Raw genomic sequence first — 13,961 nt, 5'->3', positions numbered from 1 at the left:
CTCACACCAGTCAGAATGGCCATCATTAATAAGCCCACAAATAACAAATGCTGGAGGGGGTGCAGAGAAAAGGGAACCCCCCTGCACTGTTGGTGGGAATGTAAGCTGGTACAACCACTATGGAGAACACTATGGAGGTACCTTAGAAGACTATACATAGAACTACCATATGACTCAGCCATCCCACTCTTGGGCATATACCCAGATGAAATTTTCCTTGAAAAAGACACATGCATCTCTATGTTCATTGCAGCTCTCTTCACAATAGCCAAGACATGCAATCAACCCAAATGTCCATCAACAGATGACTGGATTAGGAAGATGTGGTATATATACATGATGGAATACTATTCAACCATAAAAAAGAACAAAATAATGCCATTTGCAGCAACATGGGATGGAACTAGAGACTCTCCTACTGAGTGAAGTGAGTCACAAAAGGAAAAATACCATAGGATATCACTTTTAACTGAAATCTAATATACGGCACAAATGAACCTTTCCACAGAAAAGAAAACCATGGACTTGGAGAACAGACTTGTGGGTACCAAGGGGGGAGGGGAGGGAATGGGATGGATTGGGAGCTTGGGGTTAATAGATTCAGACTATTGCCTTTGGAGTGGATTAGCAATGAGATCCTACTGTGTAGCATTGGGAACTATGTCTAGTCACTTATGATGGAGCATGATAATGTGAGAAAAAAGAATGTATACATGTATGTGTAACAGGATCACCATGCTGTGCAGTAGGAAAAAAAAATAATGTATTGGAGAAATTAAAAAAAAATTAAAAACACTTGAAATAAAAAAAAAAACCCAACAAACAAACAAAAAATAAAATGCAGATCCATGGACACCAGGAACTTGGATTTTTAAAAACTCACCAGGGGTCTTGCACCCCAGGATATGTGGACATTTCTCTAGTGAATGTTCAGATAGTGATGCCAGAGAGTTTTAAGCACCAATGCATTACGTTTTGTCTGGAGTTTGTTTTCTTCTTATTTAATTAAAATTCTTGAGCAACATATGAGTCCCACTGTTTACCTGGAAGCCTACTTTGAGGAATTATTACTTGATGACTGAGTCAAGCAGAAAGAGACTACCACATTTTTTTTTTCATATTCGTATAACAAATAATGTTGGTGAGCAAGGATAATATACTAGAAAGCAAGGATAGTGTCACCAAAAAATGCAGGTAGTTAACTCCTTGCACTTGAATCAAATGTAATGTTTTCATGCACACAGATATTCGTATATTTATTCTGAATTTAATAGGGTCTGAAGACCAACTGATTGATTGACAAGAGATGTTCCATAATGAGCATGTACCATTTCAGGAAAACTATAAAACATCTGTCTAAAAGATCAGCAGCCATTTTTATCCCTTGTTACTCTGCAAAAGGAGCAGACAGTGAGCATGCACTTCCTGTCTCAATTTAGAATGACTGGAAAATTAAGCTCAGCATGGGGGTGTATTTGGTATTGCTGGGCACAAATGTAAGTGATGCTAATGGATATGATATTCAATACAGTTTCTAGTCTTTTCCTTGGGGAAAACTTCTATGCGCATTTAAGGCTCTCTCAGACTTTAGCAAAGTCTTAGCCTTCAATGACTGATAGAAAGGGTGGGGACAATGCCTGCCATTTGTAGTCTATTCATACCTTTAGAGGATAACAAAATGTAGGAAAAGCACACTATTTTCATCAGCCAGTGGCTCCCATCCCATTTTTAAATTTAGGTAGTGCCTGTGGTTTTCTTTGCTTTTAACTTGGGTACAAGACTCTGAAACCAAAATTGCTTTCTGCCACAAAAAAAAAAATGCTTCTCATTAGCTTTTCCAGTAGGACTAGTTTATGCAAATCCAGAATTATTAACTAAATAACTGAAGTGACCTTAGTACGCAAGTTTAGAAACAACTTGGCATTGTGGTCAAGGGAAAAATTAAGACTTGAAACACTCCTGTCTAACTCAGTCCTCCATCATTTCAAATCCAGAAGTGATATAATGCATTTTCCATATTTACGTCTGTGCAACTCCCCAAAGAGAGGTGGTTAAAATGCTAGATTACAGTCTTAGGCTCTTTGAGCCCCTCAAGCTCTTCCTGCTTCCTCTCCTTCCCAATCTTTCTGGGCTTCACAAAAAATTGGGAAATTTGAGGAAAAGTTAAGATGCCATAGCCTGCTCTAAACAGTTAATAAATTCATTAACAATGAAATCAAAATCTAGGGAATTATACCGTAAATACCTTTATTGATGTGGACTTTTTGCTCTAAAATGACTACAAACATTATCAGAATCAGCTCCACTGTACAGGATGTATTAGGCTGTATTCTTTAATATCTAGGATGACCTCACTTCATTAAAATTAAAATCCTACAAAAGTGAAAAATTACAATGATTTCTTTTTCTGCTAACAGAAAACTCTGAACATCTAGCCTCGTGCAGCTTTTCTGAGAAAAAAAAAATTAGCTATTTCCTCAATATGATGTTGAATCAAAATGAGGTCTGTGGATTTAGAAGAAAACAAACAAACAAACAAAACATACTACTATTAAAGCTTTAAAAGTTGATGTGAATCAGACAAAATTCAGAGGGAATGTATTTGTAGTATTAGCAAATAATTCTTGAGGAAGAGGTTCTAGATATAACCTTAAATCAAGTTTAAAAAAGATATTACAAAGAAAAAACGTTTTTGTAAATGCTTTCAAATACTGATGACTGTCACTCTGAGCAGCTCTTTAGAAATCTCTTTTCACTTAGCAAATTTCTGAGACCTTATAGGCAATGCTTCTGTCCAGTGAGCCTGATGTGATTTATAAGGAGAAGGTGACCTGAAACACATTCTAGCAGTTTTGACTGGCCAGGCTCAGGTCAGAATGATCTCAAAAGAGCAGAGAAGAAAGGACTCAGCCCTATGACTGAAATTCAATCTTGCTTGTGTGTATTTGTGTATCAGGCAGCAGCACGAATGAAGTCCCTTTCTTGTTTTGTTCTATGGAGCTGGCTCTGGGAATTACAAAGCCAGGGGCCTTCATTACAGTAATGCAGGTTAAATACTTTAAAACCATCTGCTGCAACCCTCATGAATTAAAACCATTCTCAGAAGCAGGAGGTAACTGGTCAAAACCTTAGCCCCACTCTTTGACCAACCAACATGAGAGGACAATGCCACCGGCTACATCAAAGTATGTTTCTAGGTAACTTTTCATCCAAAGCAGAGAAATACCCAGAAGAATGAAGAACCTTCCTCTCACAGATGGAGTGGCAAGTCTAGCAGTAACATTTCCATGCCATCTTTGAGCAATTTGGGAATCTTTTCTCCAATCATTCATAAATCACCACAATAGTCCTGAGAGGCCAAAATTGGTCCCTGCCTTGAGCGTACGCAAGAGCTAAGTCCAAAGCTGTTGGCTAATCACCCAGAAGACAATGTGGACAGTTTAATTTTCTCTCTTGGTCTTGCTGACAGTTCAGCCTGTTAACATATTTCAAATTAAGAGAGAGAGGAAGAGGAGCCCTTGCAATGCTGTGTGTCCCCTTCCATTTCCTGGAACGTTTATTTACGAAACATCCACATGAGCAACTAAAAAATATGGGCAAGCAAACACAGAGCCTTCCCCACAAAAAGGTTTGTGCTCTATTTGCTTCAGAGTTATGTTACATTAAACAAAAAGACATACACATATATTTTTTATACAGGCATAAATTCCAAAAAACCCAGACATTTACATCTGGCAATAAAGACACAGTCTTTTCAGAAGCTGCCGTCTTTTGCTTGTTTCTGGAAAGCCTGTGTGATGACTGGGACAGGCTGATACGCTTAGCAATTGTCTTGGTTTAGGTTATGCTTTCCATGTGCAGAACAGCAGAGGTCAAAGAATCAAACAGGAAATAAAAGCTTCACCATGATAAGGTCTGTACTAGGGGCCATGCAGGAATTAGAAAAATGGGTGAAGTGGCCACCTGGTCACTAAGCTAAAATAGGGAGCCCATGTCCTTTCAAAGGAGGCAGCCACAGTTGAGTGACACACAGACTTCTGGCAGAAATGTGAGCACAGTGGTGCCAGAGTTGCTGATTTTTTCGATGAAAACCAGAAGCCCAGACTTTGTGTAAAATCTCCCCAACAAGCACAACCAAGGAAAAAAACTGTGTGGGGCAAACGAAGGAGGTCTGTGGCTTAGGTACCGTCCAAGGTTAACCATTTTCTAATCTCAATGAAGAAGGTGTGAGTAGTGAAATGATTTGCTTATGACGACATAAATAAAATACCATTTTGGTTAGAATCCAGCAAGTACCTAAAAATATGGAAATGACTGGCACCGGTGTGCCTCACTAGACTCGGTAATGAATGCCACGATGACCGTTAGAAGTTCCTAAGATTCTTAGGAAAAAAAAAATCCAAACTGCTATGTTTGAAAGATCGACTTGATGTCCTTTCACTATTCCTTTCCAAGTAAAGTAGGGCGTCTTACCTGTGCTCCCTTGAGAACGCCGTGTGCATCAGTGCTTGCTGTTTGACAGACTTTTGCCATAACTATTGTTTTTCCCAAAGGCCCGCGTGCTTTCTCCAGCTTCTGGTTGCAATCTTACATTTGGGACGGTAAAAATAGAAGACACTGTGGACAGAATGAAAAGTTTTCATTTATACATTTATAGGTGTATTTATAATCTTTTCTTGCAAAAAAAAAAAAAAGGGAGATTGGGATGCAATGTGGATGACCAGCACATGAAACATCATGACCTGCACTGGTCTTTGAAATGTCAAGGTGTCCCAGCCACACACACACACACACACACACACACACACACACACACACACATTACAGGATAGTCTGCCTTTCCCTCCAAACCACAACTCAGCTATCTCTCACATTTCTCTATCTAGAATAATTGAATTTGGTCATGACATATTTTGCCCTTTGTGCTACTCTTTCATTCATTCTGTGGAGAAATGTTAAAGGAGCTCCACAACTGTTCTATGCTTTCGGAATCCTACAGTGTATAAATCAGAATGAAAAGAAACTCTGGTTTTGGTAGATTCCACCTAGGAGAAGGAGATAATAAACACGATAACAAATATATCACCATGTGTTAGAAAGAAAAACTACACAGGGAAGAGAAATCGGAAGTGCTGGGGTAGAAGCAGGTCAGTGAAGGCTTCCCAGGTAAGGCACAGCTGAGCAGAGAACCCCAAAAAGTGCAAGGGTGAGTCCCGCATGTATCTAGAGGAAGAGCCAGGGTGAACTGAAGAAAGAGGAAACAGCAAAGCCTAAGGAGCAAGGAGAGAAGCAGGCAAAACAGTGAGGAGGCTACTGTAAAAATATAGGTGAAAGAAGATGGTGAGTGCCCTGGGCAGGGTGATGGCAGTGGGGAGGTGGGGATGGTGTATTGATCTGTGTTGACTGTAGAGTCAACAGGGTCTATGGAAGAACTGGATTTGGGAGAGACAAAAGAAGAGGTATCAAGGATAACTTCCAACACCTGGAAGAATGACACTGCCATTTATTCACAAGGTGGAGACTACAAAATGGGCCAGCCTGGGGGGAAAAGATCTGGAGTTCAGTGGTGGTAATATTTCTTTTTTTTTTTTCTTTTTTTGTCTTTTTGCCATTTCTTGGGCCACTCCCGCAGCATATGGAGGTTCCCAGGCTAGGGGTCGAATCAGAGCTGTAGCTGCCAGCCTAGCCAGAGCCACAGCAACGCGGGATCCAAGCCGCGTCTGCAACCTACACCACAGCTCACAGCAATGCCGGATCGTTCGTTAACCCACTGAGCAAGGGCAGGGATCGAACCCTCAACCTCATGGTTCCTAGTCGGATTTGTTAACCACTGCTCCACGACAGGAACTCCCCAGTGGTGGTAACATTAAGGTGGAGATGCCGAGTAGACTGCCAAATGGAGATGTCTGATAGTTAGCTGGATGTGCAAGTCTGGAGTCAGGGAAAATAGGACTAGAGATGGGGAGGTGGAAGCTGTCAGTGTACAGATGCTATCTAAATCATGAGATTAAATGAGACCATCGAGGCTCTAGGGAGCATATGCAGATGGGATGATCTGAGGATTAAGCCCCGGGGCACTCAAAGAGTAAGAAGCCTGGCTGATGAGAAGTCTTGCAAAGGAGTATGAAAAGGAATGTTTAGGGAGGCAAAGGGAACTGTCCTGGAAGCCAAGAGAAAGAAATGTTCCCAGGAGGAGGTGGTGGTTAGTTGTGTTGAATTATGCTGATGGATCAAGATGAGGGCTTGGGTGGTGGGGAGAGACCAATGGATAAAGACAAACACCGGCAGCTGTGGAGTCTTGAGTGCAAAAACTTGGTTCAAAAGGATTCAAGAGAGAATGAAAGTCCAGGAACTGGAGCAGCAAATATATGTGAATGGGGGGGGGGGTGTCTTTTATTTTTAAAAAGATGGCATGTAGCTCCATTAATGACCTAATATTGCTTTAGGATAATATATAGGACATATATAGGAGGAAGTAGGAAAGTTACCAACATTGGAGCTAGAAAGGTCTTTGGGATCACTGTGTCTGTAAATGAGAAACTAGAAACCCACAGAGACGAAGATACTTGTCCAAAGTGACCTGGCTGGTTAACGGCAGAGCTGAAGCTCTAATCCAGGTGGTCTGATTCCCAGTTCAGTGCTCTTCTCACTGCACCAATTTGTTGGCCTTCTTTTACTGTGGATCTGAGTTTAGCGAATTAGCAAATGAATGTAATAAAATCAAGGACTCTGCGCTATGAAGTGTATTTTGTTCATTTACTTTGACAAGGGTAGTTCAGCTTCAATAATTTATGTAACTTGATAGTATACACAGGAGAATGCCCTGTGGTGTATTTGGGAAAAGTAATGAATTTCCTCTAAATCAGCCCTCCATTTACTTCCCTGCAATTAAATCTTTGTGAAGAAGTGGGGCAAGGCTGTTGGGGTTTTGGGATAGAGGGAGAATGAGAGGGTGCCACCAGAATTAGCCAGCTTTAACTGCCAGATCCCCAGGTAACTGTACCATTATTCTTGCTTGATGAATTTGTTCTTCCTGCTTCAGTGGCACACTAATACATGACTTCTAAATTTTGGTGTTACATAAATTGGTGAGGTTTTAAGGACTAGCACAATAAAGAAAGGTATTACTTTGTTATATGTTCTTCCAAAGCAAATAACAATCTGGCATGAGCTTAAAACTTCATTTTTATAAGAATCCATGGAATGACTGCAGTGCTCTGTGTAACCAAGGTTCTAATAACACTTGATACTCTTCTCGAAAGGTCTGATATATTAAAGTAGGCCAAGAAGGCTGGAGTCCACTCTGAACTTATTTTTTGTTACAATCTTCTCTGTTTAACCTGGGTTTGCCTTCTGCTTGCATAAGTGTTTTCCCTTTGTGGACATTCTTTTTTTAAAAAAATGCTATGACCTGTCTTTAAGAATGTGCTGCTATGGATTTAACTGCATCCCTCCAAAATTCGTAAAGTTAAGTCTTAACCCCCAATGTGATAATATTTGGGATGGAGCCTTTGGGTAGTAATTAGGGTTAGATGAAGTCATGAGGATGTGACCCTTAGGATGAGATTAGTGGCTCTGTATGAAAAGGAAGAGAGAGAGAGAGGTGTCACTCTTTCTGGTTGCCATGTGAGGATACAGGAAGGTGGCTCTCTCATCAGGAACTCTGAATTTGCTGCGCCTTGATCTTGGACTTCCCAGCCTTCAGAACCAGGAGAAATAAATGTGTGGGGGTTTTTTTAAGCCCCAGTCTACGGTATTTTGCTATTGCAGCCTGAGCAGACTAGGTATTAATGTGAGGTTCCTGAAACTGATAAATCTAAACCATGACTTGGTTGCTAAGACAATCCATTTATTGATTCGGCAACACTTCTTTTCAGATGGACTCCCTTCCAAATCTCCTGGAAAAGGAAGAGTATGAGGATCCTGGCACCGCCGCCACTGCTGCTGCTGCTGCCGTTTGCCAGGTGGTAAACTTTTATGAGACTCCACACGTAAAATTTAATTTTAAGAATGCCTAAATCTAGTCTGTGGAATATTAACCTCAATAAGAGAGTCACCCAAACCAGTCACCTCAAAACTAAAAGAACTAGTTCCCAAAGTCTCCAAAGCTTAGGAATTCTTTGTTTTGTCAACATGTTTACAAGGACGACCACGTTGTTCGAAATGGAAATGACTGTGGTATTTAATACTGGGATTGTCCTTTCTTGCGCCTGGATTTATGCTTCATAATGATTATCTACTAGACACAGAAATAGCATTTCTGTAACTCAAAATTGTTACCGGAGGCATTTAGCAGATTCTTGCTTGAAAAATATAATGATTTTTCATCTTTATTCTCCCCCCTTCAAAAGGTTTCACTGCTCCTGATGTTTAACGTTATGCAAAGACGTGTTTCTGCCAATGAATATCGCCTTATGGTTATGCTTCTGCAAATAGCCTGCTGTGAGCTGATAAAGGGATTAATGCAGCCAAAATTCTTAATCTGTGAAATTACAAATTAAATTCTCATATTAAAAATACCACCCTGAGGTATTTTTTGTGGTTTTAATTCCCCTCTGGTGTTCTGCATACATTGTGCTTGTTAATGACGGGGACAAGGCTGTCTCCGCTGGCAGCCTGCTGCCGAGTGATAATGTGTAGGCATTTACTTACTGATAGAAACTGGATTTAACCACTGGCTGATAAACTAAGTGGCAAGTGGGTAATAAGTCCATATTAACAGAAAAGTACTACTACAGAATTCAGAATTCATAGACCATCAGAATCCTGGCTTAAACTCAATCATCAAGTCAGATGGGATTGAGATGTCACCAAGGAGCAGTGATATCCAGTTACAAGTTATACTAAATGCAAAAACAAACCATACGTTTGAGTTTGATGAGTCATAAACTTCTTAATGCATCCATTTGCATCATTTTTTTTTTATATGGGAAGGTATGTCACCAATAGATTATTTTTCTACAGGGATTTTTGTCTCTAAATTTTTTAAAAAGTGGGAACAGCTGTAGTAGTGGTCGGGGGTAGACTTTTAGAAAGGAAGGAGGGTAGAATATGGAATAAAGATGTTATGAAATAGTGAGGATTTTTGAAGCACAGTGGAGTAGTGGGTTAATATAGCTATAGTCACTCTAGAGTTAAAAAAAAAAAGTAATGACAATTAAACCTGGGATATCAGAAAAGATTTAGGGTAGAAATACTTAAGCATTGTTACTTGGGACTCAATTCCAAAAGAAAAGGTTACTGTCACTGAGGAGCCTCCAATGCTATCATGGGGGGGAGAAAGTCTAAAGACCAAGAGATTAAAGAAGTAACTTCTATGTATGTCTATGGTAAGTGATGTATACGCAAGGATTAATAATGACATTATCAATATCTATCCATATATGCAGTATATTAATTTTTAAGACAAAAAAGGGTATGAGAAGAAATACCTCTAATTAGCATTGGAAAGAACGTATTACCGTCAAAGAAAAACATTCTTATTGCAATAGTGTTCAGCAAAATTTCACAAGAATTTTGTTTCACACTTTGGAAGAAAGATGAGATCCTCCCAGCCATAAATCCTCCCCCAGATATTTAAAATCTAATTGGAAAAGGCTGTGTAAATACGAACGCTTTTGTAAAAACAAAACAAAAACCCACCCAGGAATGTGTTTTGTTTTAAAAGATCCAGAGAAGAGCTCTGTATGAATACCGAGAGCGTTTCTAGTTAAAATGAATTACATGTCTTCAGTTCTTACATGTCAATTCAGTGCATTAACCAACCGCCAACTCTGTTCGTCAGCTCACTGCATAGCAGCCCTTTTTAAGGTTATTGTTATAACAACCAAGATGGTCTCTGAGAATCAAACAGAAATGAATCATTTCTACTATGTGTACTGCAGCCAGTTAAAAAGTACGGTATGCATAAAGCACTAAATATGTAAATCATATATTCCTTCTCCTTTATGACTGCTCAGATCATTTTTTTTTTTTTTTTTTGGACACACACATAATCAAATACAAAGACACGCAGCTGCTGACTGCAGAGCAGAGATAGCAAAAAAAGGAATCCATTTTCTTCCTGTGTCTGGTAAGCTAGCAATTGAATGGCAGGATTCCACTAAATATATACACTTTCTACCCTCTCCCCTCATTCTTTTTCCCTCCCTCTCTCCCTCTCATATATACATGCATGTACACACACACACACACACACAATTCACTTACAAATATACATATTACAGATGCACATATAAACATGTGAGTCTCTCTACCTGTGTGCCATACATACATGCTAAAACCATGTCCCTGCTTCAACTGGATGTTTTGAATTGTCATACTCACTATCAGTCAGTTCCCATAGCCGTGGGGGCAGGTCACTAAAATACTCGTGGCTCAAGGCGGCCTGGGCTGATAGTCTGTTCTTTGGGGAACACTGTAGGAGCTTGGAGGCCAGATCCTCTGCATGATTCACATAGCTGAGCCTGAAAACACAAGCAAAAAAGAGAGAAATCAGAACACACAAGAAAATTCACTAGTAAGACATAAGCCTCACCTAATTTTTCTGGACTTATTTATTCCTGGTCAAGAAAACAAGTTAAATTGCCTGTTGAAAATAAAGAGCAGAATTCACATTAGTTCTTAGAGTATTTGTTACTCTAAATTGGCTGGCTTTTATTCTTGATATCCTAGTCTTATTGATTTAACATACTTCTACTATAAGCAAAGGGTTGGTATTTTCAGGATAAAATTAGGTCCCAAGGTAAAAAATTTCAGAAGATAATTTATCAAATAGTTGCCAGAATTTTTTCATAGAATCTAGGGACCGCATACACATCTGGATACATTTATAGGAAAATTAATACAAAATAATCAGGAGAATTAAAATAAATCTGCTATCAAATTCTCTAGTTACTAAAGTTACCTTCCCTCTAAGAATTTACATTTTCTTACATTGAATATAAAATTATTGGGATAAGTACCCTTTCAACAATTGTAACATTAACATGCAGGTTAACAAAGGGAATAAGCTTAAACCACATGGGACTGAATCAATTCAAGATGACCTTAAAAACAACAGCAGACAGAAACTATGTCTCAAGATCACCAAAAAAGCAGAGGAGTAAAATCTTCCATGTGGTACCAGCTTTCAAATGGGTAGCAGACCACACTGTCCAGCCCAGGCTTGTTTTTCACGGAATCTCCATTTCATTTCTCAGGGCAATCAAACCCAGATAATTAACATAAAAACAATAATTAAAGTCTTCCTAATAGCGACTCCCATGTATGAACAGTTGAACGTGGTTCAAGCTCGTTCCTAGGCACTTCTCACGTACTGTCATATTTATTACTCCACCCAGTAACTCTGTTTCCATCTAGTAGCAGTGGAGCTAAGCGGAAGTCCGAGAAGGTGGTGGGTTGCTCAGTTAGCAGGTTGAGTGGATTGAAACCCAGTCAGAACTAGCTAACTCTAATGTAGTTTGCATTTGCCAAGTTCTCCGATCATTTCTAAAGGCTTTTATGCGCAGATTCCTGAGTTTCTGCAACAAGATGCAGTAAGTACAGGGACTCTAAGGCAGCCAGAAGAATGTGGAGAAAAGTTACATCTGCTAGTGGAGATTCTTTCAAAAGCCTACAAAACATGCCATTAGCCAATAAACATCTTTCTTCAATGACCAACAATTCTCTTCCTTGTCCTTCTGAAGCAGCTCTTTAATACTGATTTTAAATTGTTATGGGTCAGGATGTAGGGTTGGGGGGGTGGGTGGGGGAGAAAAAGGGTCATGGACTTGGGTAGAGGAAGAAAAAGGGAGAAGAGCCAAGAAAAACATTAAAGACCCCAACCTAAGAGACTTTCTCTCTAAATCTTCATAGGTGAAGGTCTCACAGATGGGCTCAGTGTTTGGCTGCTGCAATGGTTGTTTTTGTTTGTTTGTTTGTTTTTTGTCTTCTGTCCCTTTTAGGGCCGTACTGCTGGCATATGGAGGTTGCCAGACTGTGGGTCTAATTGGAGCTGTAGCCGCCGGCCTACGCCACAGCCACAGATCCGAGCCACATCTGTGACCTATACCACAGCTCACGGCGACAACAGATCCTTAAGCCACTGAGAGAGGCCAAGGATCAAACCCACGTCCTCATAGATACTAGTCGTGTTCTTAACCCACTGAGCCACAATGGGAACTCCTTGTGCTTTCAGTTTATAGACAGTCTTTCCCTGCGACTTCACCAAGTTCTGTTTTCTATGTTGTAAATTTGGGTAATTAAATGCTTAACAGTCTAGCACTGTTGTATCTTCCTGGTAAATTCAGTCTTTAATCCTTCTGTGGTGACCATCTCTATCTTTAATAAATAGCTTTCTGGGCTAAAGTCCTTTTTTTCCCCCCTTATTAATTTAATGACATCGTCTTTCTTTTGTTTAGTATTTGCCTGTCCTACCTTTTGTCATTCTCTTACTTTTACTATTCCATATTCAATTTTAAGGTGTCTCATAAATATTACATAGCTGGGTCTAATGTTTATCAAACAACCCCCATCTTCTAAGGTAAAAAATTTAGTCCCTTTTATATTTCATGATTACCGATATATTTGGAACTACTACTATCATCTTAATGTCGTATCCTATTTTGTCCTGCTTTTCCTTTTTACTCTTTTCCTGCCCTCTTTTGGATTGAGTCTTAAAATATTTTCCATCTTCTATTTTAGAAGTTATGCATTTTATGCATTTTATTTCCATCTGCTTACTGATTACACTTTTTTCTTTCTTTTTTTATATTTCCATATTTATTTAGATGTATAAACTCCAAGTTTTTACAAGCTGATGTACAGTGACACATTATTTCTCCCAAAAACCTACAACCATACATTCTAGATCATATAAATACGTGACTGAACTAACATCAGTACACAGTACCATTTTACCAAGTACATCACAAATTATCAAGTATACAAAAATTAAGTTATACACCTCAACAGGAATATAAAATATTACATGTTTGCTTAATTCACTAGCAAAACCTAACTTTTCTTTTTGTAAGGAAGATTGGCAGAGAAGGCAAAAATTCACACTGCTAACAGCAATGGTTGGCAAACAACTTCCAATAAAAATAGGAACAAAATCAGAGGATTTTCAGAAATTTTAAGATTCAGAATTATGTTAGCTACAACAACAAATCATGTCTACCTTAAAAAAATATTGACTAAGCTAAAGGGCATATTCCATATGTCCTACATAAGACAAGCACAATGTTTTGCTAAAAATACTTAATAGCCCATTCTCACTCTTTTTTTAGGCCCTCTCTTTTAAGTTATATCCTAAAGTGCAAACATTAAATTAATTTTAAGACATATTTATCTGGAGACATTAAAGATACATGCTTCTGTACAATGTGGACTTTGCATGAACTTTACAACCAGAGATTTGTGATTTTCAAAATAGAAGTTTTCATAACAGCACAAAATGAGATTTATAGAAAGACATTAAAAAATCATCGTAAGACTTGGTCAAAAGCCAACGAAATCTTTGGTTACACAAATCTGATGTATATTGTTTTAAACATGGGAGACATAGACATAAAGTAGCAGGCAAGTAGCCATATAGGCCCTACGATCAATGTATGAAATGATGGAGGGGATAAAGCACAGAAGACAGTTCCTGTGATTTAAATTCTGTATATTAAAAACATACAAGTATTGCACTGAGTATTTTGGCGCCCAATCTCTCTAAATGTCTTATATATTGATAAGATTCAGGCATGGGAAAGACTTGAAAAAGACTTATAACCCAATATTGCATGGTTTCAGGAAATGACAATTGATAAAAATGAGAAGCACATTTTAAGAGCTGAACGGCAAGAATCTTTTGCTAAGTTTCCAAAGAGGATGATCATAATCCAAATACAGAGGCTACAATTCTGCTAAGCTTGAGACCTGATAAAACTGCTCATCAGTGCTCCTATGGAAAGCTTCATTAGACTTATCAT

The 13,961-nt window shown here is 38.9% G+C and overlaps 1 protein-coding gene across 9 annotated transcripts in view; it reads right to left on the bottom strand.

Annotated features, from left to right (window-relative positions):
- Nucleotides 1–13,961, bottom strand: part of CDK14 (cyclin dependent kinase 14) — a 631,911-nt gene that overhangs the window by 92,162 nt on the left and 525,788 nt on the right. For all 9 annotated transcript variants that reach the window (XM_021102363.2, XM_084976986.1, XM_084976983.1 and 6 more), the window contains 2 exons: nt 10,327–10,466; nt 4,474–4,617 (listed from right to left, as the gene is read on the bottom strand). In XM_021102363.2, coding sequence (XP_020958022.1) covers nt 4,502–4,617; nt 10,327–10,466 — 256 coding nt within the window. In that variant the 3' untranslated portion in view covers nt 4,474–4,501. The remainder of the gene's footprint in view (nt 1–4,473; nt 4,618–10,326; nt 10,467–13,961) is intronic.

The sequence above is a fragment of the Sus scrofa genome, chromosome 9 (genome assembly GCF_054392235.1).
Source record: "Sus scrofa isolate SSC_HxYL_T2T_F1_AM1 chromosome 9, Sscrofa_HxYL_maternal_Yorkshire_Landrace_v2.0, whole genome shotgun sequence".
Classification (NCBI taxonomy): domain Eukaryota; kingdom Metazoa; phylum Chordata; class Mammalia; order Artiodactyla; family Suidae; genus Sus; species Sus scrofa.
This window is presented reverse-complemented; position numbering and strand designations above follow the sequence as displayed.